At 33.6% G+C, this 26,988-nt stretch overlaps 1 protein-coding gene across 1 annotated transcript; it reads right to left on the bottom strand.

The window, feature by feature from the left end:
- Positions 1 to 1,538: 1,538 nt before the first annotated feature.
- On the bottom strand, positions 1,539 to 26,988 carry LOC108320167 (uncharacterized). Its single transcript, XM_017551515.2, has 40 exons — positions 26,614 to 26,988; positions 25,531 to 25,720; positions 25,383 to 25,438; positions 25,203 to 25,302; positions 25,000 to 25,107; positions 24,459 to 24,575; positions 23,480 to 23,630; positions 22,662 to 22,906; positions 22,279 to 22,470; positions 21,138 to 21,214; positions 20,954 to 21,071; positions 19,868 to 19,951; positions 19,203 to 19,298; positions 18,992 to 19,093; positions 18,716 to 18,784; positions 18,256 to 18,351; positions 18,076 to 18,183; positions 16,991 to 17,104; positions 16,765 to 16,848; positions 16,432 to 16,560; positions 13,565 to 13,763; positions 13,255 to 13,398; positions 12,374 to 12,417; positions 10,923 to 11,006; positions 10,743 to 10,811; positions 10,589 to 10,665; positions 10,248 to 10,317; positions 8,244 to 8,393; positions 7,934 to 7,999; positions 7,667 to 7,811; positions 7,474 to 7,538; positions 7,317 to 7,382; positions 6,220 to 6,313; positions 5,438 to 5,474; positions 5,282 to 5,339; positions 5,055 to 5,165; positions 4,736 to 4,803; positions 2,636 to 2,702; positions 2,485 to 2,553; positions 1,539 to 1,902 (listed from the first exon to the last, which is right to left on the bottom strand). The coding sequence occupies exons 2-40, from the start codon at positions 25,564 to 25,566 to the stop codon at positions 1,855 to 1,857; spliced, it is 3,813 nt and encodes a 1,270-aa protein (XP_017407004.1). The 5' UTR covers positions 25,567 to 25,720; positions 26,614 to 26,988; the 3' UTR covers positions 1,539 to 1,854.

Below are 26,988 nucleotides of genomic sequence, written 5' to 3'. Positions count from 1 at the left end.
ATTACTGTATTTTGGGATGTTACATATATCATCAATTAAACAAAAGATCTAGCTCCCCTTACCTCTTGAAGACTTCTTTGAATTTATCTCCAAAGGGTTTGATCTCCTTCCAACTTCAAAAGTTCTCCACTTCTCCTCTTTCCGAGAACTTGCAGCCACTCTTCCACTCCTCCAGATGCAGCACCAAAGCCTCCTTGCACTTCAACAGCTCTCCACCTCACGTTCTCTCAGTTTTGCAGGAATGATTTCCACCCCAAGCGCAGAACCCATACTCCCTTTTTATCTCCCACAAGCCTCCCATTTTTCCTTTCTATGGGGAAGCAACGTTGGCTGTCTCCTTGTGGCCAACGTTCCTTCCTTCCCCCCTTTGTTTTGTCTTTTTTTTTTTTTTTTTTTTTTAAAAGTACGATTCCTTACAGACTCCATTTTCAATATATTTTAACCAATAATAAAATGTTTGTAATTTCAAATGTTTTAATATTACTACTATTACTGCTAATTGAAACTCGATGCATATCTTTAGGAAAATTATTCTTTGACACAAACTTTTGTTTGTACATTCATCTTGCACAACACTTTTATAATGAAATATTATATTAATATAAATAAATAAAATATAAATGCAATATTATAATCAAATAATACTTTATAAGTGTAAGTTGAATGGAAGAGAAAAATTTAGTGTCACATATTAGCTCCCATATTTTTAATATTTGGATGAAAAAGTGATTTAATATATTTAGTTGTAGGTGGCCAATTATTATTATTTTTAGAGGCTAAAATCAAACTTTAAATATTAAAAAAAAAATTCTATAACCATTGTTTAATTTCATATTTAAAAATCATCTAATTGTGTTCGCGTTAAATGATTTTAACTAATATATATTTCATTCAGTTGAATTCAAATCAATAAAATAATAGAATGATTCAAAATGTTTATCCCGTCTTCTCAGGATATATACAACAAAGTCAACAAAATCAAAATATCTCTAGTATCATCAAATATGTAATCAAAATATAGTTGCAGCAGTAATGGAACATTTATTTTCGATTATAATATTAACTAATTAAAAATATTTTTGTGAATTTTTCTGCAACTGAGTCCGTTTCAATTGAGAAAATTATTTTAAAGTATAAAAACTATCAAGTTGATGATAAATGAGAAATGTACCCCGTAAATTATATTAGAGATTTTTTTAAAAATATTTTAAGTATTAGTTGTATAAAGTTGAGAATATGATTGTATAAGCTTAATCAATATTTTCTAAAAATAAAATTATCTAACTCCATATTATACGTTTAAACGTGATTCTCAAGAACATTCTAATAATGAAAATACTTCATTGAAATTGAACTTAGGGTTATTATCAGAATTGTTATGGGTACTTTTGTACTTAAAATACCCTAATTTGAGAATGACAACAATAGTCAATTACAGAATAATTTTACCTTGTTATCTAAATCACAAATGACCGTCGATTTGGGTTTTAACATTATTAATTTAAAAGTTGGCAAACTTATTTTGTGATGGAATGATGTCAAACTATTACCAATGTTAGTACATTTCCTCTATAAAAATGTTCTCGGAATTATATCATATACACACTATTGTAACTGTGAAGAACCTACCAATCGTCAGAAATTAGCAGAAATTAGCAGATATTCCTCCGTGAACATGTTCAGATACATAAGCGATAAGCTTTTTCAATCCAAAAGTCAAAAGAAAAGATACTACGAATCCTTGTCAGAACAATTTTTCTGTTCATCAAACATGTGATCAGCGGCGTGGTTAAAATCTAAGCTTCATCTAAGTAGAGGCTCTGTTCTGATGAAGTACAGAGGGCACGTCATCTTCTAAATATCTGTATATCTCAACGGAGGACCAAACAGGCTCAATACCACCTGAAAAGGAAGGGCAGGAAACGTTAGATGCTTCCTAATTAGCCACTGCACATAAGTTACTCATTTAATCTTGTACTTGAACACATTTTACCTTTTAATCCTTATATTAAAAATTGTCTTAACTTTCATATATAACATTTTTAATCTTTATAAAAAAAATTAAAATTATAGAAGTGAGGATTAAAATGAATGATTAAAAGTGTCTATAAAAGTGTCTGATTTGTGTGTCTAACATGTAAAAGAAGAACGTATATAATTATAAGAACTAAATGTGTGATTAAACTTTGTGCATATATACTTTTCGGGTACAGAAAGGTTTAGGGGGAAGTTAGGTTATCCTAAGGTCAAAACATACCACAAGCCTCAGCCAGGGCTTAGCGTCATGCTGAGTGCTGGCAAGTAGTAATTGAACCAGAGCCGTAAAGTGCTCGATTACTATAGGCAGCAGTAATCCAATTGGTGATTTTATGGATTAATGATTAATACACTTGTAAGGCATGTTGAACGCATTGTGAAATTGAATGCCATGTTTGATCAATAAAACTCAAAATGGAAACGTTGTAAAATCTATTTCAGACTTACTGGTAGAAACACAAGACCGTGCAAGAAGCCAATGATAACCAAGGCCAAGTACATCTGGAAGTAATACACCTGCAGAGACCCAAAAATTAATTCTAATGTTTATTGATCAGACAATAATCAAGTATTGGATCTAAGGGCGATATGTACATACCACAAAAATTTCAGATGTAGCGAAGCAAAGGACGATAACTCCGACTAATTTTGTAAGTGTGATTCCACTGCCAAACAAAGATAAATAATACAGAAAGAAAAATATCAAACAAAATAATAGTGCAGACACGTCAATAATTCAACCATCATTCAAATAATTTTTGTAATTTAGTCATAAATGCTATATACCTGTACAAGTTCTCTAACAACATAGCAAGAGTTATATCAAAAGTACAGAACTATATACTAACTCAAACTTTCCACGAAGTCCAATGGATCAAAAGTTCTTTCACTGAACATGAAAAGAACGAATGACCACAAACAATGTATTGAGATTGATAATAAGATATCACACACAAGTACAATAACTAAATGCACCTATTTATACCATTGAAAAGCCCAAGCATTAGTCCTTCCAGTACTAGCCCACCTGCTAGCGGCTTAGCTTAGGTCTACTACAAATAACCCTAATTTCTTATAATGATCCCCCTCAAGCTGAAGCTTATTTTACAAGTTGATGCACAAATACAGTACGCACATGTGTATCCAAAAAATGATAGTTATTTTAAAATGTATATAATACAATAAGTCTATGGCCATGATAGACGCCACTAGTGTAATAGCATGTTAAAATTTGAAGGCTCCTCCTGATAACACAACACAGAGTAACTTATTATGTTTTATCAGTTAACTCTTCTTTCTGTATATATTTTAGTTTTCTATCTGTTCTAAATAGATTATTTATCTTTTCTTTGTAAGACAATTTTCCTATATATTCAATATTATTTCCTTCTCTCTCTCTGTTTCCTTTCCTTACATGGTAGCTGTCATGGCTTCTGAAAATTCTTCTGCTACCCACAACTCTGAAACCACCACCGTTACCTCCTCCTACCACCCTCCTATCTCCCTGACTTTGATACCAAAATGTTACAAAAAAAATACAATAACCTAATTGTTAGGTATCTGGTTTTGAAGCCTAACTAAGACAACTCACTCACACAATCACAACAAGAAAACAATTGGAAAATAATGAATTATATGTATTCTCATCAATAAAAGTAGTGTACAAAAGTAGTGTACAATCAGTATCTGGAGCATAACCTCCCTCAATCTAACGGGAGCCTAACCCCCCTCACAAGGTCCAAGACCTGTCTATACAAAAGAATATGACTAACTGCCTTCTAACAATGAATAGAACTCTATTTATACAAGACTTCCCTTCCCTCCTTTCCTAACTACTAAAACAGTTAGGATATTAGCTCTGTATTAACTCTTCCTTCTCTCTTAAACCCATTATCTCCTATTACTTAGATCCTATCATTACACTCCTCTGCAAAACAACCTTGTCCTCAAGGTTAGAACCATGAAACTTGATCTCCTGGCTCCTCTTCATCATCGTGTTATTATATGAAGGGAGCCCACTGGCTACTGTCCTCCGATTCAGGTCTGGAGGTTTTGGTGGTGGCCAATCATTCTCCTTGATGATCACCTTCTTCCCTCCTTGATTGAACACCATAGTTAATTTTCCACAGTTTAGAGTTACTTCTCCCAGCTTGGCTAGCCACTCCACTCCCAATATTACATCGACTCCCCCTAGTTCAAATAAGTGAAACCTCTCTACTATCTCGGTTTCCCCTAACTGATCACGACTCTCTCACAGCAGCCCCTGGTTTTCATCTTCTGCCCATCCCCCAAGCTCACCTGGTACAGTGGGGTGTCCTCCATGGGTAAACACACTTTCAACACACCTATCTCCCTTTGACTTTGATACCAAAATGCTACAGAAAAATACAATAACCTAATGCATTTACTTATACTATTAATTAACCAGGTCAATCACTAAGATATAATATAATATATAATGGGGGCATATCAGCTTAGGTTTGTTATCATTTTTTATCATCACAACAAAATTACAAGCATACATGATGGTTAATAGATCCATATATGATTTGTAGACAAAATTTGTTGTTCTCAAGTATCAAACAACAGCAGTTATTACTAGATATTTTTTCTATACCCATAGTGAGCTACACATGGTACAAGGATAGATATGTCACAATCCATGGCATTTCCAAATGCAAAAGTAAATATAGTCAACCTGAATACAGAAGCCCCCATGGTACACAATGCTGTTTTTGCTCGTTGGTTCCTATCTCCCAAGCTTACCTGTGAAAACTTGTATACAAGATCAGAAAATGTGCATGGTCACCAATAGGCAGGTGGTTCAATTGCATAAAGTCTCTGAATTTATCAAACTATCAATATTCCCCTAGTGACAAAGCAGGTTGAATTTCACATGCTTTAGTAATCCTCATAATCTCTTTTCCGAACAGTTAGGAAGTAAACAGACATCACTATTCCATTGAAAACCCTAGAGGAAAGACCTGTCAATTTATAGAACAGAGGACAAGACTAACCGTGAAGGCATGGACTATATGCACACAAAATTCCACAGCAATCCCTATTGCCATAATAAGGTTTACAACAGACACTGCATTGAGTTGGATACCCAAAATTGCCATTACACCCTGCAGGAGTCGCAAAGGTCGTTTGTTTGAGTCTGTAACTACGGAATCAAAAAGGATGTAAAAAGGAAAGCAAATAAAAGACGAAACAAAATTTGCAACAGTAAGATAAATGATACCATGAGGTCCAAAATTATCATGACAAGAACTAGTAATACGATTGCTGAACTCCACAAGCTGCATTGAATAGAAAACACAAAAGAGATATACTTATAGCTGTAATGGAGAGAACATATTTGTAGTTTTAACTGTAAATATGCAAGACTTAAGTATACCTGGATGTGATGACCAAACAAACAACAAAAATAGCACCTGCGATATACCTTAAGTTATTTAAAATGAATTTGATTAAGGAAAGATAGACTTGTATTTAAAATGAATTTGATTAAGGAAAGATAGACTTGATATGACACATTTTCGCACAAGTAATAGTTGAAGAATATATGTCAAGGAGAAAGGGGAAACAAAACATGGACAAAAGTGGGTAGGTAGACATGAATTACATTTTCACTTTCCAATTTTGGTCCACTCAGAAATGTTAAGATACATTGATATGACACATTTTCACACAAGTAATAATTGAAGAATATATGTCAAGGAGAAAGGGGAAACAAAACATGGACAAAAGTGGGTAGGTAGACATGAATTAGATTTTCACTTTCCAATTTTGGTCCAATAAAAAATGTTAAGAGGACGGCAAATAAGTATTACCCATAGATATATAGTTTTAAATCCCAATACTGAAATCTTTCATACGTAAAAAGAACCAGATGATGGTATATATTCTTTCAAGAGGCAGAAATAAAGCGGTTTGGCATTGTTGAGATGACAAACTACTTCATCAAAGACCATATAGATAGAATTTGGAAGTTTGAAGCCAAGAACATGGGTATAAACCTTGTCAATCAAGGCTAAAATTTCAACATATAAAGTGCAAAGTGCGAACACAAAGGAAAAATGAAGGATCAAAACAGACCGTCCAGCTTACACAAGGTTGACACGTGAGTATGTCATTCTGCATAGATATGCATTACTTAAATGGTTTTGGAACACCAACCTAGTGCTATGGTAATGTTGATCAGGGCAAACTTCCATATGTCCAGGTATTGTTCAAAGAAAATGTAAAACACTGAGTACGGAAAAATATCCATCTGCATGAGATAAATTTAGTCAACAAGAAGTGGAGACCCCAAAAGAATCAACAATGTTGTACACTGTACAGGTTTAGCAATTACAAAATGGTCCATAAGGATGAGAAAATGGAAACTAGATCCATAATCATATGAAATGCTATTTTGTCAAACTTACTATATAACCAAAAAGACATTCCAAGAAAAAGTGATGAGTTAAAAATAACAACAAACATGGGGACTCAGGTCAAGAGAAGAAGGAACAACAATTCCAGGTAAAATATTAGATTGGTAAACGACAGAAATAATAATAATAAAAAAGAATAACTATAACACTAAATCAGTACTCGTTAGCATTAATATAATTTACCCTTCTCATCTCATTCAATTATAGTAATGTTCATTATTATTAAAACCTCATAATAGTCAACTGAATCTAGTTTTTCTTCTATTACAAAATCATTTATGATGGTTGGCCTTTCTTGTCCTCAAATTATTGGTCATTCGCGTCAATTTTTAGTTGTTGAATATTCGTTTTAAGAATATGACTAGATATTGTTTTTAGTCCTTATAAATATGTAACTTTTAATTTTAGATCCTAAAAACATGTTACTTTATTTTATTCTCTACATATACATGCATAACATTTTTTATTGATGTCGTATGTTGATGTGACACTAATGATGACTGACGTCAACATCTCTACTTCGGTCATTTTGTTGACGTGACAGGTGATGACATCATGACTTATAATGTCATCACCGTTAGGTTCAACGGAGGAATTTAACTTCAAAAACCAAAAGCAAAAATAAAAAAAGTTAATAGGGATGAAAATAAAAAAATAAAAGAATTAAGTCATAATAGTTATAGAGTCAATCATAGAAAAAGGCTCATAAATGCAGTCCTAATAAAAAATTAAAATTACAAGGATAAAATTACCTGAACACCATATTACAAACAATTCCTAGACCCTGAATACAAAAACAGCTCAGGTAAAAATGCATAATGCCATTGATGCTCAAACCTTTAAAGAAGCAGAAATTCTCGCCGAAAAATTCCTTGCAGCTTGTATTGCATTAACATAGTCACCCTAACAAGATTTTCATTTGATCAAACACAGATGTGTGAAAAACTTTTGCCAAAACAAGGAAAATAAGATCATCATTTATCACTCTGCTTACTTGTCTGTTAAGTGGTGTATGATAAGTTCGAAACTCAGAAGCTTGGATAACACCACTCTCATAACCTGAAAGCTCAGTTATAAGCAATATTTGTATATCAGATTTTAAAGTTTAAGAATGTTATAGCAAATACAAAAGGAACAGAATAAAAGGTTTGTTCTTTTAAAAAGGGGGAGTGAGAATTTTCTTAAACCATTCAGATCTACACTGTTGGTGTAAGCTCCATGACCACCCTTTGCACAATCAGCTGATGGAAGTGCATCAAGAAACCAGGGAAGCTTCTGTCTGAAATTTTCCGTAGATGGACGATCATTGACCAAATCCGAGTGGCGAAAACACTAGGAATCAACCAGAAAGGTCAGTTGTTTTACCGATTTACCCTTTCGGATTATATTTGCAACTTTTGAGCAAGTATTATCCAATGTAATAAACAAGAAACTCAGGGGAGAAAGTATATTACTGTTGTGCAGTCTTTGCACACTCCACCCAATCCACACGGTCCTTCATCTGGTAAACAGCAAGGTGGCTGAAAAATACAGATACTTACTATTACAAATAGAAAGATACAACAAACAATATTTAATTAGATTAATCGTTTAAACAATTAATTTAGAAACAAAAATAAAGCCGAAGAAATAATGGAACCAGAATATCACAAAGCATATAACATATACATTATGCATGAATGTAAGTTCAAAACGTATATAGGAGGAAAGAGAAGTTGAACTCGCTGCATCCAAATTTTATCCAACGTACAAAGAAGCACGTACCTGATCATCAGGTGGACAATAAGAGCCATTTGTGAATTTTCGACAGCAGCTAAAAGCTTCAGGTGACATCCATACAAGGAAATCATCAAGCCACGATGCAGCTGGTTTGGCTATGTAGCTCGATTTTGGCACTAATGAAGCTCTAGATATCTGCAATATATAGAACCAAACGTACAGAATCCGTTCATACAGGCAAACATAAAAAAGTAGAATACATCACAAGGGTAGTTATGTACAAATTCTAGAATTACAATTAACAGTCTAAATATAAAAGTAAGTAGTAATCCTCCCTTTTAATAAGCTGAATATGAAATAAACTGTAATCACTTCCTTTCAAATCTTTTACATTTATCAACTAGGTATCTGACTCTTGATCCAAAGGGGCCTTAACAGCAGCCTTCACTGCCACCTTGGCACCTTCATCATGCCCAGAAACTACTGCCATCAGCCAACAGTGCTGTTGCTGAAATATGTGCCCAGTGGGTTTTTCCAGCAAAGATCCCCTCAAAAAACCAGCTGATGCTGATGCCCCGGTACCCAAAGTTACAGCCCCATCAAATCAGCCATTCCCCTTCATATGTGCAACCAGTAGCTACACATATTAGTTGTGTGTACACCACATGCCACTGCCACCACAGAACAGGTCCCAGCCACTTTTTGTTATGTTTCAGGGGTTGATTTGTCTTATACACCCTATTTTACAGCTATTAGAAAGTCCTATCTTCTCATTCTTTTGGCTGTGATTGCAGATCTGATTTCACTTCTTTCCCCACCATGTCTGAGAAAAATCCATTTCTATTCCGTCTCCTAATAACCCCAAATAAATGGGGAAACATAAGTTTTAAAACAGAATATGATGAATGTCCTAAACCACAGAGGTATAACCAAAGAGTATTTTTATTTGATATGATGAGTACAGACATTCATTTGTCATATGTTAGTTTTATTCCTTAACAAGTCCAATCCACCTCCCTGTGTCTTACTTCTGTAAAACACAAGACAGAAAACATTGCAATGCAATTGAAGTCATATGTTAGTTTATGGATGGAGATAAGATTTGTTGAAAGTTTTGGGACATGTAGAACATTTTTAAGAAAAAGTTTGGAACATAAATAAATATCTGCGTATTCTGCAACTATAGTTAAAGAACCATTGGCAACAATAATTTTCCTAATGCTTGGAGGTACGATATAAGAATGAAAGAGTTGAAACGAGTATGTCATATGATCTTTAGCTCCCAAATCCACAATCCAAGAGTTAGCACTATGTGAGACTCTCATACAAGAAACATTACATGAGAGAGCAAGAGAGTACAATTCAGAGGGTTTCTTAAGTGTTCCCAGTAGGTCTTTCAGTCTTTTTATCTCCACATTATTAAATCCTCCCTCTGTTGATTTTGGGTCAGATCATGGAGATGAAAATCAGCAATTGGCTGTCTAATGGGTGATTTTAAAAAGAGAAAACAGCAATAAAAGCTGTTACAATGAAACTGCAGAAAATAAGGTTCTAGCCTCTTGAAGATAAAATGACAATAAAGGTAATATGTGGTAAAATCAGAGACCAAGGCTCCAGGAAAAACCTACAACTCCAATACCATGTGAAAAACTGTGTAGGCAGTAAGAAAAATTATGCAATATTACACCCATATTCAACAGTTATGGTATGCATAAGGGTTTAGGGTTAGAGATTGGGGAATAAAAGAAGATAAAGACCGAACAAGCTCACTTACACTATATTTCAGTTTGATATATACAAGGGAGAGGGAGAAAGGAAATTGTTGTGCAAAATGAATTCAAGCCAACTACAACTGAATTATATCACATTCTTATATCTCCAGATGAAAGAAATTGATTAACTATCAGTTATAACGATCTGAGTAACCTCAAGTATCTGACTAGCTGTCAGTTGGTTAAATATGAATAAACTAATCTACTCATACAAGAAGGTGCAATAAAAAGGAGTAAAATTATACTGCAATATTTATGAACATGACCACTGAATTACCTCATTTAAAAGAGAATTTGAATCACAGTGGCTAATGGAGCATAGCTGATTTGTGTGTTTGGATTCCAAACTGCGCAAGATACTCACAGGAAATCAGTTCAAGTGTTCAAATAATGCACTTAAACGTACATCTATGAGATTTTTTCATGTGCCAGTACAGTGGAGGAAAATAATGATTTATATCATAATGTTCTTCCCACTAATTCTATGTCCTATTGTATTCAACTGCATCTTGCATGCTTAATGTTTCATTTCAGTTTGTAAATAATACACACTTAGTTATCTTCTTAAAACACAATTAATAACAGACAAGTACACTTAGAGCAATAAAATTAATCAACCTGTAGTTGTAATCCTTTACAACAAAATATAATGGTGGTCCAACTCTAAGGTACTCAGATATGTTACTGAAATAACCCTGAAAAGACCCAAAAAAAATGAACATGAGTCTGGACGGTACAAAATGAAACATGGGATACAAATAGAAAATTAAACCTGAAGATAGGAATCTCGTGGAAGAGCAATCTGTTGCTCAAGACCAGGTTCAATCCTAGTGCATAATGCCTGCCAAAATAAAATGAAACAAAAGAAAACACACACACACATAAATAGAATGACAGTTCTCAAAAGGGTCTTACAGAAAGTTAATATTTTCTCATTTACCAAGAAACTTACAATGCTTGCTAAGGTAAATCCAAGAAAGATGGCGATGACCAAAATTTTAACCACCCGTTGTCCAAGAAATGGTGCATGAACCTCCTACAATCGCACAATTATAGAACACTTAATTTTAATCAGAAAAGTGAAAGTAATAGGTATCAAAATGCCCGGGAAACACTCCCACAAAAACCTAGCCATTTAAAGGGGAGAATTAAACACATAAATATTCCAATAACAATCCCATACTACTCAATGTGGGACTTAGACATCCCATAATACCCAAATTACTATTAGTAGGAAACAAGATGGCATAAAAAGAAACAAACGTTTTTTTCTTGATTAACAAGAATTCTCCTCAAAGGGCTTCCCCATCACAAAGGATATTTCCTTTCTAAGAAATCTTTCAATTCCTTGAATGCCCCTTCCAGTCAATTCTCCAAATTTATGACTAATCCCCTCAAATTAACTGACTAATCCCAATAGAATAGTTATCCTAGTTAATAGAATCATGGAATTCACAATTAGAATCAAGGAACTCAACTAGTCAGTGATTTGCATCAGAAGACGAATATCAAAAGATCCTAGAACCTCTACACTCCCACCCTATTTGTCTTCATTGGAAGGTATCTCTTGAGTGGGTTCTTTATACTAGTACTCGTCCTCCCAATTGATTCCACTTCTGCATTCACTTCCTAGCATTTATATGAAGTTGTAAATTCCCCCTACACTGTACTTGATCTTCAAAAGGTGAGAATTGTATTTGTTGGTTACTTGCTTCTAAAAGTCCACTAAACTCACCAAAGCTTCAATCATGACTCATTTCAACCATTTGTTGATCTAGCAAGTTGAAACAGTTTGATAGGAATCCAAGATTAAAAAATGATTTAATTTCCTCATTGCAACTAAGTACAATAAGGAAAAGTAGTTCTCCTATAGTTTCCCATTCAAACGGGATTTACCTTTTTCTTACAAATGTTCTAATCCACTAAATGCCCATTCCACCCTCATTCTCCCCTATTTATCTAGCTAACCCTTCAAACAAAGTACAAGATTACTGTATCTTAAGAAATTTCTACCTGTGATAATCAAATAGAATAAGAAAACAACAAAATTGAATTCATAAAACGTGTAATAAGATGAAATTTATTTAAGTTTACACATAATCAGCCCATGAACTACGTACAATAAGGAAAAGTAGTTCTCCTAGAGTTTCCCGTTCAAAAAGGATTTATCTTTTTCTTACAAATGTTCTAATCCACTAAATGCCCATTCCACCCTCATTCTCACCTATTTATCTAGCTAACCCTTCAAACAAAGTACAAGATTACTGTATCTTAAGAAATTTCTACCTGTGATAATCAAATAGAATAAGAAAACAACAAAATAGAATTCATAAAACATGCGTAATAAGATGAAATTTATTTAAGTTTACACATAATCAGCCCATGAACTAAGAATAACTTTACCTTCATATACCACGTCAATAATCCATCTCTTTCCTGCCTGTTTCCTACACTTTGATTAGATATGCTTAGAACCATATATAAGCATGGAAAGAAAAAAGTCTGGCATGCAAAATACCAACAGATGCTAAAAATAGTTCATGACTATTCTTGAATGGAACTGTAAGATATGTAAACAATTATCGAGATCAATTTAAAGTTAAAAGTTGAATCCACAAGATGCACTACTTAAGAGTGTTTGTGTATCCTTAACATGTTTGATGCTTCATTACACGAGGGCCTTTCAAATTGAAGTGTTGACAAGCATGTAACAATCATGCCCTGTTCCATAATTAAATCTCACCAAGACTAAACCAGCATCAAAAGGATCAAATTTGTAACCACTACAAGAAGCCTGTGATATCATGTCGAAGACCACTAGATCCAATAAGTTTATGGATTAACCTATTAGTACTAGATAAATTAGCAAGTGTGATTTATAGGTCTAAATAAAACCCTCATAGCACAAATGTTTTATTTATATCGAGAGAAAGGAATCAATACAATAAATAAAGGAGATTTGGTATTCTTTGATAACAAGCAATGATACGAAATAAATAAAAATGTTCCTAATAATATAATACATATATAATATAGATATTTATGATTATAAAGGATCAGCTCTTTATTTATATGATTATAACAATGTTCCCGATTATAACAATGTTCCCGATTATAAAGGATCGACTCTTTATTTCTATAATTATAACTATATAAGATCAACTCCTATTGACAACATGATCATAAAGTCTATACCATTTTGAAAACCATCAAAACCCAAAAGCCTAAATTGTAAGATGCAAGCATAGTACCAAAGTATTTGTGCCTTAACTCTATGCATGTACCTTCATTCTCCTCCACAGAGGACCGATTCAACTTTATGCATGGAAAACAGTCAATTCTGTTGTCCTTAGCTCTCACAAAGTCTAATGCAACCAAAGCTACAAAAGCAGTAATCTGCAGAAGGAAGTCCAGTAGAACCGCCAAAGCTATAGAAAAAAAAAGCAGCAGTAATCATTAACGTTATGAAATCCTAAAAATCACTTTTTTAAGTAGTTGTACTTTTTACCCTCCTTTATTTATGTATTGATGAAAATTTCCAGTTCAGTTTTCTGTTTGCCAAAAATAAAAGGTGAGAAGAAATAATTCTTTAACCTGCAATCATGGAGAAAACACGGCATGCTGGCATGGAAACAAATGACCCTACAGCAAATGCCAAAATCTCTGATAAGCTGGCTAGCGTTATTGAAGGTCCAACTTCACCCATTGCATTGCTTATTTGTTCTTCAACTGGTAAATTTGAGGGTTGTCGCTTCACAGCATCTACGATTATACACATGTTATCAACACCAACCTGAACAAAAAATGAAAATCCAAAAGAAGTACGATCTTTCAAAACTTGCAAAAAAGTAAGGTTAAAAATGTTAATAAAACATTCATTTACAGAATGACCCAAATTTAGAGGAAGGGATCTGAATTAACTTAAGAAAATGGTAGTCAGCATATATGATATTTATATGCATCCATTTATAAGACAATAACAATGAATTCAAGCTATTTCCTATGACACTATTGCTCGAAGGGTGCATGAACTAAATATAACAAAACTTAATGTTTACTCTTCAACATTCTAATAATTAAAATTAAAATTAACCTAAACATTACTCAATCACTCCTCTAAAGTTGTTGCATAGGAGTCATGCAACAAGCGGGTTTCAAACATAACTAACTTGAGGACCTGAATGAATGTTGGTCAAAATATCTAGAACAGGAATAAGTAACTTGATGAAAGTAGGGATAAATTTGTCAAATTTCAATTTAAAATCAATTGACATCAAACAAAGTTGCCCAATAAATATATAAGTTGTACACCAAAAATTAAAATAGGCGATGTGGAACTAAAAATTCTGGTTCAAGTTGTCAATAACATCCTAATCTTTGCTGGCGATGACACTGTCATGTTATTAGATTTAGGATGTCCAGACAGCAGATTATTTCATTGAATGAGATAGATTACAAAAACTACCTTGCTTGAAAACCTCAATATGCAATATGTAGCCTTAGTAGATAGGTCTATCTAACTATGGTAACATAATTACAATTAGTAAAGCTAATTGTGTAAACCTAACAAATTGTACCTAATTGAGAGTTGGTTACGCAATTCCTAAGTTAGTTACAAAGTTCCTAACTGAAAGAAAAACAGTAGGCAGGTAATGAATACTCCAATACATTTACCTCAGTTACTTTGGCATTGTTAAGAATGGAATGCAAAGAGTCTTCCAAGACAAAAAAACCAATATCTCATACACTCTTGATACCATATTGAATATATTGAGAAAAGGACAACAAGAAATTGTATTGATGTATTATTGCATCACTGAATATTCAAAGTGATAGGTTTGATACAGTTTACAAAAGAAGGAAAAAAGAAGGTAGTTAGTACAGTTGTAATTACATAACTGTAACAAACTATTATAAATAGTCTTATTAGGAGGTAACTAGAGAGTTTTTTTGCAAGGAAGAGACGAAAAGTCCAAGACTATTGTGGAGAGTGAGGTTCTTTTGAACAACCTCTGGGGAAAATATGTTGTAACATTCTAAGCCATTTCTATGCCTGTTACATTGGTAGGTGAAGAGTTGGAAATAAAGTAATAAAGATTTACAAGACAGAGTTTTGTTTGTTGTTGTACTTTTCAACCCACTATGTTAAAAAATCCTTTCGAAATTTTAATCGGATTAACATAAACTAGTACGGTCTAAAGATTACATAGAGCAATTTGAACAATATGCGGGATTCTTTAAGGGCATTGAACAATATTACTTGATAGGTATATTTTTGAATGGCTTGAAAGAAGACATTAAGGTAGAGGTGAAGTTATATGAACCCGCTAATCTTGCTGAATTTATGATGAAGGCTCAGATAGTTGAGGAGAAAATCATAGTTACAACAAAACGGGGAACACCGGATGGAAACAGGGGCAATAGTGGGTATAGGTCATATTCAATAACTAGAAGTTTTTCTAGAGATGTGGGAAATTCTATTGTCACAAGTAATCATAATAAGGGGAATGGGGAGAGCCCAAACATCACAAGTAGCATCACTAGTCACCAGGGAGGGCAGCCAGCCACGTCTACCCAGCCCTACCTCCTCCACTTATTGAAGACTATATTCTGGAAGTATATCAGATAGACCACTCAAGGAGAGTAAGAAGTTCTTATCAAATGGAAGCATCTTCCAGATATTGAGAATAGTTGGGAATCTGCCTGCATTCATAAAGAATTTTCAGAATTTCACCTTGAGGACAAGGTGAATCTTCATGGAGGGGGTATTGATAGGTCTGATACAGTTTATAAAAGAAGGAAAAAAGAAGGTAGTTAGTACAGTTGTAATTATTACATAACTGTAACAGACTATTATACATCGTCTTAATAGGAGGTGAGCAGGTTATTTTTTTGGGGAGGAAAAGAAGAAAAGTTCAGGATTATTGTGGAGAGTGAAGTTCTCTCAAACAACCTCTGGGGAAAATATGTTCTAACATTCTAAGCCATTGGTAGGTGCAGAATTGGAAATAAAGCAATAAAGATTTACAAGCCAAAGCCTTGTTTCCAGTTGTACTTTTCGTGGTTCTATCACAAAGATTACAAAAGATGCTAAGCTTTCTGTATACAAGGAGTAAATATCCTAGTAGAACACTACAGCCATGAAGTGACAGATGTTTCATTTATAAATTTCATGATGACAGCTATAACTGCCTACTCGGAGAATAACAGTCAACTAACATAGCAGAAAATAAAGAAATTGGCATCTGCATGTATTCTTTTACAAGCATGGATACTATCCAAATTGATTCTGGTACCCCCCAACTTAATGTGAGTTTGGAGGCAACCAAACAGGCACGTCATGTCCCCTGCACATAATCCATTGAATGTGCACAATACTGATATAAGACAATATAAAAACTCTGGTAGTCGTAATACATACAATAAATACACTTGATAATGATAAGAACATAAAGACTTACTGCTAACACCAGAAAAGGTATAACTTCCATAATGATTAGTGTTGATTTTACTCCAATAGCACTGAAAAATCCAACTGATCCGAGGACAGAAAACATAACAAGCAAAACCCCCAAAAGACCAAGCAATACCTGAATAACATAAAGTTGAAGAATGGAAGTATAAAATAATCAGAGTTTGAAGAAAGAAGATGAGAATATTTATATCAAGAATTAGCCGAGAATATTTATATCAAGAAGTACAATTTAGCACATATTGGCACTTATCAATATGCACAAACAATTCAATATCAGAATTATACTATATGACAATTGCAAGCTTCAAGAAAAGTATACCTTAGATGAGAGGAAGAAAGAAGATGGATGAGGTTTATCTCCCAAGGTCACCGATATATAAGCAAACATCACAATATAGCTCACCTAACAATGTTGGAAAAGAAATTTATTGTATGTTCCAATAAAGCATGTGGATGAACCCCCAATCAAACTAAACAGATCATTAGCTTACACACAACACAAATCATATTTTTGCATTCAGCAGAGAGAAACACAAATTTCTTACAAGTATTGTTACTACATCTGCAGTGCTTTCTCTCTTTAATTCTTCCTCAATTGAACTTTCAGTTGAAAATGACAAGGTAAGATTGCTACTTTGCACCATTGGCAGCAATTCCTCCTTCCAAATATAAATTGGGTCAAAAAATGAGTATGGACAAGGAAAGAGAAGAATAGACAAATATGCTAACTTGAAACATGATATTACGCAACATGAAAAAGCACACTCGCTCAAAAAAATATGCAATATATTGCCTACAATACAAAGTAAGCTCAATCCATTTATTCATTTTTTAGACAATCTTGATCCCTAGTAAAGTTTATTTAGGTTTTGAAAAACTTCTTTAGAGCAATATTTACTGGAATTGTTGGGATTATAATCTGTCTTAATGCTAACTAGAAAGGTGAAAAATGATAATCAAGTTATGAACAACCACTATCGAACACATATTCTATGCTTTTAGACCTTATTTTCCTAGAAACCTAAATAAATTGAGTTTTTAATAGTTTATTTAGGAAAATAAATAATTGAGCATTCTGATGTGTTTTGTGAGTGTTTCCTTAGAGCCAGGTATATAAACTAAAGAATTTTGCCTAAGCAAGAGAAAACATAGACTTGCTAAAAGAAGGCTGCTTAAACTAGGCCAACTACTCCTTCTTTCTAGCAACTCACTTAAGCAAGGCCCATTGCTTACTTATGCTTTTAGCTCACTTAAATTATGCAAATTATTCGCTTAAGCTAGAAAGTCATAGAGGAAACATTTTATCCTATCAAAGGCTTGCTTAAAAGAGATGTAGATCAGGGTCCAAAAAAATTTCTCTATAAGTATCCCCGCAAACATGTGTTGATAGAAGTTTGGTGTGTGGAGAAAGATCTAGACTCTTGGAAATAAATCTGAACAACATTTCTCAAGGTTTTATGTGGGAATAAAACCAAAGATGACAACCAAATTTCTTCATTAATAAAAAAAAAAGCACAACTGTGACATAAGGAATACACAAGAATTAAATGTAAAATAAAATAAAGATTTTGTGCATATAAGCTATACAAAAGAATTAATAACTGCAATGAATATATTTTAGTAGTCATACCTTAGCTAATTGGATGAAAGCTTTTTCCCAAGCTATTGCCTTCCCATTCTCATCTCCAACTTTCGTAATTGCATTATTCACAGGGTACGTGATAACAAATGCAGAAGCCTGGAATAGGATAATCATCATAGCAGAAAGTATTGCATAAAAAGGCATCTATACAACATCCAAGATTCTTACCTCAGAATAATTGTTTCCAGAAAACCCTCCCAAGGCCGTAGTTGGCTCAAGAGGAGCCTTAAATGCACTAAAGCATGTTTCTGTAGAAGTGTAATGCTGAGAATGACAATCATATAATTAGAGCCCACATATATAATAAGATGAGCCAAATCACGACAACACGTTCAAGTCTAATTAAACACATGCAAGGAGATAGTTTGTACAAGACAGCATTACACGTTCAATTGAATACATTTGATGAAAAAGGCTACACTACGAAGAAAAAAAATTGAAAAGGTGGTAGTCCATCCATACCTACACAAATACTTTAACTTGAATTAGTATATTTATTGGAATTTAGTGTTTTTTAAAACATTAATCCTTTTTCTCTAAAATTCTTATCTGCTCATAAAGTAAACTGCTTTAAATTAAAATCTTCTGAATAACAAGGGTAACCCATAATTAGATTATAGAAGTTTACCTGAAAACAGTACTCAGCATGGTCAACACCTCCATAGTCGTAATAATTGTCAGGGTCCATTTGAAAATACTAATGGAATAAAAATAATGACAAAAAGGGAAATCAAATTAAGGATCCGAGGTAAACCACAAAAAAGAAAAGTAAATTGGAATTGAACTAAATAGCAAAAGCCAGTTGGTTGTACAACTTACAGATAATAGAAGCCAAATAATTAATTATTTGCCATACACAATTCAAAAGTACTACAGAAATAGTTTGGAAGGTAGCGGGTTAGACCTGCAAAATGCTTTGAGTGGCACAATCTTCGCCTAAAGGCTTCAAGCAAATGTCACTCAGAGATACTAACAAACCAGAATAATTTGCTCGAATTCCATCAACCTGTTGGAATATTGAAACAATAAACGTATTTCTTTAATAAAATGTCCCACCAAACATAAAGTAACAACATTTAAATTCTAGTAAGTGAAAAGAACTGAATTGTAAACACCTTTTCCTGTATTTCAAAAAGCAATTCAATATTTTCTTCTGTTATGATACTTGGAGGCTTGCCGTGCTTGGATTCTGGGATTGTTGCGAATATGAGCTGAAATGTACACATTTTAAAATACGATTTACTTCATATAGAATAATAGTTCGAAATAAGAAAGAAACGTAATAAAAAATTTAAGAGGAAACTATGGTTGACTTCATATTTAAAAAAGCAATTAATTAATGGGTGAAATTGGAAAAAATTGTAGAGACCAAAAGAGTAGTTAAAAAGGAAATCCCCTTTATTAATGTTATAAATTATTGATTAGGTACGCTATATATCATCATTTATTTAATACTTCTTAAAACTAACAAAAAACTAAGACTAAAACAGAAAACCAATCAAATTCAAATAGCTTTAAATGGAATTGGACTGGATTTAAATTTAAACTACACCAAATACATGATGAATTACAAAAACCAATGCGATTGGATTTGGATTGAATATTGTTTCTCTTCAAAAGTTCAAAACTTATCCAATTCAACCTGCAACCATTCCTACAGATGAGCAGACACTAGATAGTACATTCACATAAGAGGGAGCTTAATTTTAGTAGCTACATTGCATGCTCCGAATTACAAGACCAAAAAGAAAAGTAAAACAAATTATAAGCAAACTGAAACCTGTTCAATTCGGTAGAATGGAGCAAGATGACTATCAAAAAAATCTTTCTCTTCAGCTGCCTTACTTCCAGGACCAACCCATAACTGCAGCACAAAGAAAAAAACAAGGCCAATACTCTTCAAGTTCAAGAAGAAAATAAGTTTTACGAGCATATATATTCATCTGAAACTTATCAGTATCACCACTATTTAAAACTTATGACCTTTGTTTAGTGACTCTAGATTAAGTACTGTAAAATATTTTGAAGTATGCTGAGGAGGGAGGACAAAAGAAAACCTATTCTTAAAGAGGCAGTGAGAACAAGTAACCCATTTAGAGAATAAATGTCCTTAATCAATTAAAAGAACAAGAACGCAAGCAAAAAATTTCAATGAAATATTAAATTCTTAAAAATTTAGGAATTAAAGCCCATATTTTGACTGCTATGTTATCCAAAAAGTGCAGGCAGAAGAAAGGCTGTTTACATCACATCAACGTCTGGATGGTATTCTTTTTTTGGTTTAGAGCACTTTTTTGTTGTACTATAATCCTTTGCGAAAATATTTTCCATCACATTATTTATCAGTAAAGATTTGCAGCATAAAACAATTTTAATTTGCGTAAGCTGTTAGGTAATGTGCTTAACAAAAATCTAAGGACAAGAACTCAACAATTAGAATATGGGTATTTCAGACACAGATGAATTACAGCAGAAAATGGGTCTACTGCTACTGAACAATGCTCCTACAGAGAGCTACTTACTTTCCTCCAAAATTATGCCACTCTCATTCTCTCTACCTATTTGATAACTACCTACCCATCTTTCATTTTTCTCTCTGCCACCTAGCCATCCCCTCCAATTTCCCTTATATTCCTCCTAGTGCAGACTCACCAAAATTTAGGCCTATGCAAATTGCTAGACTATCTGCCCATTAGAACGCAAAAAATGTGTTCCAACAGCTCATCCAAACATGTATAAAGGGAGATTAGCAAAGATCAAGCCCAAACATTATTTGTCAGGTAGGAAATAGATAAACAATGTGTGCATATGGAAAGCAAATCCAAAATTGCACACTGTGTAGATGCTAAAGCTGTAAATATGGTACCTTCTCAGGCCGGGTCTCCACCTCAAAACGAAGCAGACCCAAACAAAGAAAAACAACAATTGCCAAAGAGGAACAAAGCACAATTGTGGGTTTTCTAGCAGCCCATCTTCCATATGTCCTGGATGCAAAACAAAACAAAGTTTATGTGATTTTAAACCTAACAAGAACTACCAGAACCACTGACCTGTAAAAGCTAGATAGGCATCCTTGAACAAAAGAAAATTGCACCACATTCTGCCCTTGAGGATCTATCTGTTGCACCTTTTATTTGTAAACACACAATCAACAATATCCCAAGGAGTAATGAGTAAAACTGCTCATTATAGAAATGCAATAAATCATTTAACTCTTCACACATTATAATGTACAATTGGAAAAGGTAAACTTAGAAACAAGATTTCTGAGCTAAACCAAGAAAGAAAAACACAACAAAATTGTTATGAATGCAATATGCAAATTATGCACCAATTGTATAAATAGTGTTTCCTAAAACTCCAAGACCTTTATGAATTACTTTTTCAATGCAGAATAGCTCCCCAGTCCGTACTTATTTTAGACAAGATGTTTTGACGAAGTACTCAAGAGTGTCATGTGCAATTAAAATACTATGATATAAAAATATAGTGCAACAACCAATATGGTGCACGCAATACCAGCTATCAAAAAATAGCTTCTCCAAAAATATCTTCAAATAAAGTTTTAAGAAGGAACAAATTAAGGAAAATAAGGCCTTTCTTTTAGGGGTTTACTCTTGTTTTACAAGCTAGTTTTTGTAAGGTTGAATTCAATTCAGAACCCAAATTTTAAGATGACATTACAGCATGTGATCTATTAACTTTCCACCAACCATATTATCCATGCACCAAGCCTAATTGTGCAGGGCATGATGGGGTACACACACAGAGACATATATATATATATATATACACACACACACACACACAGATATAGTCACACAGTTTTTGTTTTTAATTCTCATATCAATAGTCTTGGTGACTCTCTTTGTTTCATTGGAGATTCAGTCTCTTTCAAAGAACATTTGAACTCTATTCTTTAAGCTATTGCTCTTGTTGAAAGCAAAGTTGATACTATTACCATTAAAGAAGTTGAGGGTTTAATTCATTATCTATGTTTCAATGTAAACCCAATAAGCTCTTTCATGAGTTGATACCTAAATTGTTAAAGTATAAAAATCATTCTTTTCACTTCAACTAACGACTAGCTTTTGCAACAATTGGTTTCCACAATAATAATAACAACAATTAAAATCTTCATTCTGAACTCCAAAATGTATGGGCCAATACCAAACAAGATTTTGCACATACCTCTACATGATGATTTCCATCCTTTGGGAGGGGAGAAAAACTACTCCCTTCACCAACCCTATCATTCAACAGTGGTTCCACAATAGATTCAGGTCTCCTCCTTCCTCTTCTCCTCTGCAGCAATGCCCACCCAAACAACACGAAAACCAATACAATGTACAAGATGGCTAATGAAAAATCCACACACCTGACCTGTAGGTATCATCATACAAAAACCAATTTCTTGACATGCATCAAAGATGAAAGAAAGCTTTTCGGTAGACAACCAAATTTTTCACTAGATCAGTGAGGCAATAATTTTGAGAGAAAACAAATGCAGAATTTATTCAGTCATACAGCAAGTGAAAATTAATCATAAAAAAATATGCATATACTGTTTCAACCTTTAAAGACCCAATTCTAATGGCACATGGATCTTTGCTGGGTGGAGAAGGTTCAGGATCCGCGCAAACAGATGAAGAAGGACAATCACCACAAGAGCAACCCAGTGAAGTGTCATTACACGAATATACAGATGCATTCATAAGTTTCATTGGAGATGGATCCAAAGTGGCTGTCTTAAAAAGTATAGAATAAGGAGATCCAGGAAATCCAGGAGGAACTTTCTGACCAAGAAATTCAAACCACTCTGGCAATGATAATCAGACACAATACACATTAGCAGAAGAGCAAGTATAATACATTACCAAATTGAGATAAAGGGAAAAGGAAATATTCAATGATAAGAAAAACAAAATATCAGAAGCAGCAATAAAGTGCCAAAATATCAATAAGAAAAAGCATGTCCACATCTATAAAGGAGGAGCTTTTGTGTATCTTTTCATGGTTAAACCTGTATAACTCAAGTCTACCTCAGTTCTACAGACATGGAAAAAATATGTCCACATCTACATAGGAGGATCTTTTTGTGTATTTTTTCATGGCTAAACCTGTATAACTGCAGTCTACCTAAGTACAACAGACATGGAAAAAATATGTCCACATCTACATAGGAGGATCCCTTGCTAACATTAACTTAGTTTTCCAATTTTCCCATTTATTGATGTGCAAAACTAAACATCCATTCCCAAATTAAAGACACATTCACAATTAACATATGAATACAAGATGGGAGCATTGTTCTGATTAGGATGGTAATACCACTTCATAACAGAGTTCATCAAATCCATAAAATAAATCTCCCCATATTATAATGGATCACCTTCAAAATTGCTAGCTCCAGCTCCAACAAAATCTATGGCCCTTGTATTCATTGTCCCAAACTTTACATCCTTACATGACTCGTATAGACCTTCTCCAAAAGTTTCAGTTACATAGAAATCAATGCCATCCACAGTCATATTACCATTAACCTGATATGAACACAAGATGGTGGACATCAATTTATTGTTGAGAGTGTAATTATAAGACTAAACCACAAAAAAAAAAATCTATTACTATATAATATGATAGTGTTGAGTCAAAAGAAAATATCTTACCATGAATAGTAAGAACCTCAATTCCTCTTTTAATGTTTCTAAAATTGTATGTAAGAACTCTTGGGTTTTAGACTCTTGTATGAAAATAAATTAATTTGGTTGGGTGGCATTATTACAAAAGTATGTTCATAAAATATTTGTTTCTCTTCTTAAAAAAAATAAATAACAAAAGTCTTAGCCCATTAGGTGAGGTCTGCTAAATGGATCACACAATGCTAGTCAGTTTGATTAAAGACCAAATCTTCATAGATATCGTTGACCACTAGATCCCTCCCTCTTAATGACTTCCTCCAATGTCTTTAGCCTCCCTTCTCCCTGTTATAATAGGCTAAAAACCATGCAATCCACTCTCCTCACTAATGTCTCCAATGGTCTTATTTATTGTGCCTAAACCCTTTGTTCCCAATTAAAAGATAAAAATATAACAACAAATGTTGTACCTTATGCAAACAAGAAAGTTACTTTGGCTTAGTTAAAAAAAGGGAAATCACACCAGCAATACAATGGCAAATTATTGCGGTATTCAAAAGCCATACACCTTTTTGTACATACCTAAAGACCAACACAACCACGAAAGTACACAAGTCAACATACTAGTTATTTATAAAAACATTCTCATAACCATAGAAGTGCCATCCAAAAATATAAAATATCAAGCAAAACATGCTACTGCAAAACAAAATAGGAAAAGGAAAGCATGACCTCTGAAATAGAAGTCACATTGATGAATAAACTCTGATTAGGAGAGCAAGAAAGTTCACAAAAAAGATTTAGAAAATTCCTCAAGCATGATGGACAGCCCACTAGAATTGGTACCGCCTGCAAGATACAATACATTTCTGTTACTGCATTATACACACAAATAAACAAAAGTCAGATGGGCGTTGCTTGGTGAATATGTCAAATCAGTGAAATGATTAATGAGAGTAGTAAGAGAATATTCATAAAATAATTAGACATAAGCTGTGCACATCCTCCCTCGTCTCCTCTATATTACCCCCTGCATATTAGATAATACCCAGGACAAAGAATAAATAAATGAAGCAATTTATCATAAGCGGAAAGAGCAGTTTCCGACAACAACAGGCTTATAACAACCTCATATTTAGCCAAGAGCAAGCTAACGTAACCAGCCACAGCAAAAATCACTAAGCACATGCATCTCTTGTATTTTACATTTAATCAAGAAAACGAGTTACCAACATAAAACCAGAGACTGAGATAGTAGAGAAAGAGAACTTGCCTGTTGAACCTGTACTCTTAGTGTGTCAAACTGATCCGCAGTACAGCAAACATTTCCAGTAATGGAGGGACACAAACTTTGAATTTTGGCAGACAGCAGGTCGTCAGGCTGGTGTTAGAAACCAAAGCAGCAGAAAGTGGTTAAATCAAAGGATGGTGAAGATGGTGAGGCATCGAGTGGTATATAAAAGATGAATGAATTACCTTAACTGAAGGAGAACCATAGGGACAATTGAGAGCCTTCCCGTCACTGCGTTGACCGCATATATCATACATTGCGCAGTATTCTTCAGAATGCTTAGCCCTAAGAGAAATTAAATGATTATTACAAATTACTGGTTTGGAAAGAGCGACCACAATCTCCGGAAGTAGATTTAGCCATACCTATACGTTTCATGCTGTGAGCCTGCAGAGAGCGCAGGCGAAGAGAGCAGGAATACCTACGTAGTTATGGCAGCATAGTCCAAGTTCAAGTCAACGAAGAGATCCATGAAAGAGAGAGAAAGAGAGAGAGAAAGGAATGAATACTTGCCTGTAACAGAAAAGCAACGGAGAAGATGATATCCATATTGTTGTTCGGTGGAGATTGCAGACAAAGGCAACGCAGGTGAATGTCACACGATGATCCTCCTACTACTCAGTAGTACTCACTCGCGGGACACGAGTATTGCGTGCCTTCGCTTCTTAATGCCTTTTTTCTTGCCTCTTCCTCCAAACGGATCCTACAAGGCCAGTTATTCTATGTGGGCCCTTCTTTTCCACCAATATCTTTCTCAACAAGAATTGTCTTAGTATTCATTACAACTTCCTTTCACGTATTTTGATTATTTTATTTATTACAAAATTATAAAATAAATTTCGAATCATGTATTTAAATATATTTTTTTATATAAAAGTAAATTATCACTAAACTCAATATAAAAAATTTAACCGTTAAATTTCATTTCATTTTTATACTGTGAAAACAAAAACATACAGAAGAAATTTTTAACGTAAAATTAACTATATAAAATTTATCTAAAATCCAATAATCAGTGTTTCAATGCATAATACTAAACACAGTGTATTAATATTATTTTTTCCCTACTTTTCTTGTTTCTTGGTTTGTTTCCTTCCTGTATCTAAAACTTGGGTAACATTTGTGTGGTATTGGGTTACTACTTCTTCAATATAAAAAGAATTTTTATCAACTAAATTCTATCTAATTTTAGTAAAATCATAATTATTCGGATGAAACTTTTTTATTTATATATTAAAGACAGGGTGAACATGATTTAATAAATTGAATTCCAAAACCTTAACCGAATGAGTGATTTAAACGCAATTGGTATATATAGGCATGTTAGAAGACAATCAAGATACTATTTCTTGAATTTTTTAAAATTAGTTACTTCTTTAAAATAAATAATGAATTTCTTGTAATCATTCTTTAAGTTGGAATCGGAACGGTACTAAAAAAGAAAAAAAAAAGAGAAATAATTATGACTCATACCTTGAGATGAAAACATCAAGAATCTTAACAACCAAAATAAAATGTTTAAGTTTTACGTGGACGGCTACAAACATACGCAAAAATTATAATTTCGACTTGGTTAAGTAAAATAAGTGTACTTACTGAAAGAGAGTGTCAATTTATTCTTGTTGGTGCGGGCTCTGCCTCCTTTCTTTGGTGAAAAATAAGAACCTTGGGAGTTTTTTTTTTGAAGAGTTGGATGTAGTAGATGCAACACTGGCTTCAACAATTTGTTGTTCTTGAAAAGGATGTTTTTCAAAACGTTCTTCTTAGATTGAAAGCAAAATTTCTGTCTCTTCAACAGTATAAGGAAGCGCATCAAGAATAGCGTCAATGTGATCATTGGAAGAGAAAAGAAGTATTGAAGGTATGTGGGAGAACAGAAGAAGGATCTTGAGTGGGTGTAGAATTGCCATCACAGCGGTGAAAGATGAGGAGGAGTTCATGATTAAAAAAATGGCTCTGATAAGGCGTATG

This window comes from Vigna angularis, chromosome 7 (genome assembly GCF_016808095.1).
Source record: "Vigna angularis cultivar LongXiaoDou No.4 chromosome 7, ASM1680809v1, whole genome shotgun sequence".
Classification (NCBI taxonomy): domain Eukaryota; kingdom Viridiplantae; phylum Streptophyta; class Magnoliopsida; order Fabales; family Fabaceae; genus Vigna; species Vigna angularis.
The sequence above is the reverse complement of the archived record's forward strand: the minus strand, read 5'-3'. Positions and strand labels throughout refer to the sequence as shown.

Coding starts and splice junctions, on each gene's coding strand:
- LOC108320167 (XM_017551515.2), bottom strand. CDS start 25,566: ATGGATATCATCTTCTCCGTTGCTTTTCTGTTACAG. Junction 13,399..13,564: donor TGTTTTCTCCATGATTGCAG/GTTAAAGAATTA, acceptor TTTTTTCTATAG/CTTTGGCGGTTCTACTGGAC. Junction 5,475..6,219: donor CAACATTACCATAGCACTAG/GTTGGTGTTCCA, acceptor GGTATATCGCAG/GTGCTATTTTTGTTGTTTGT.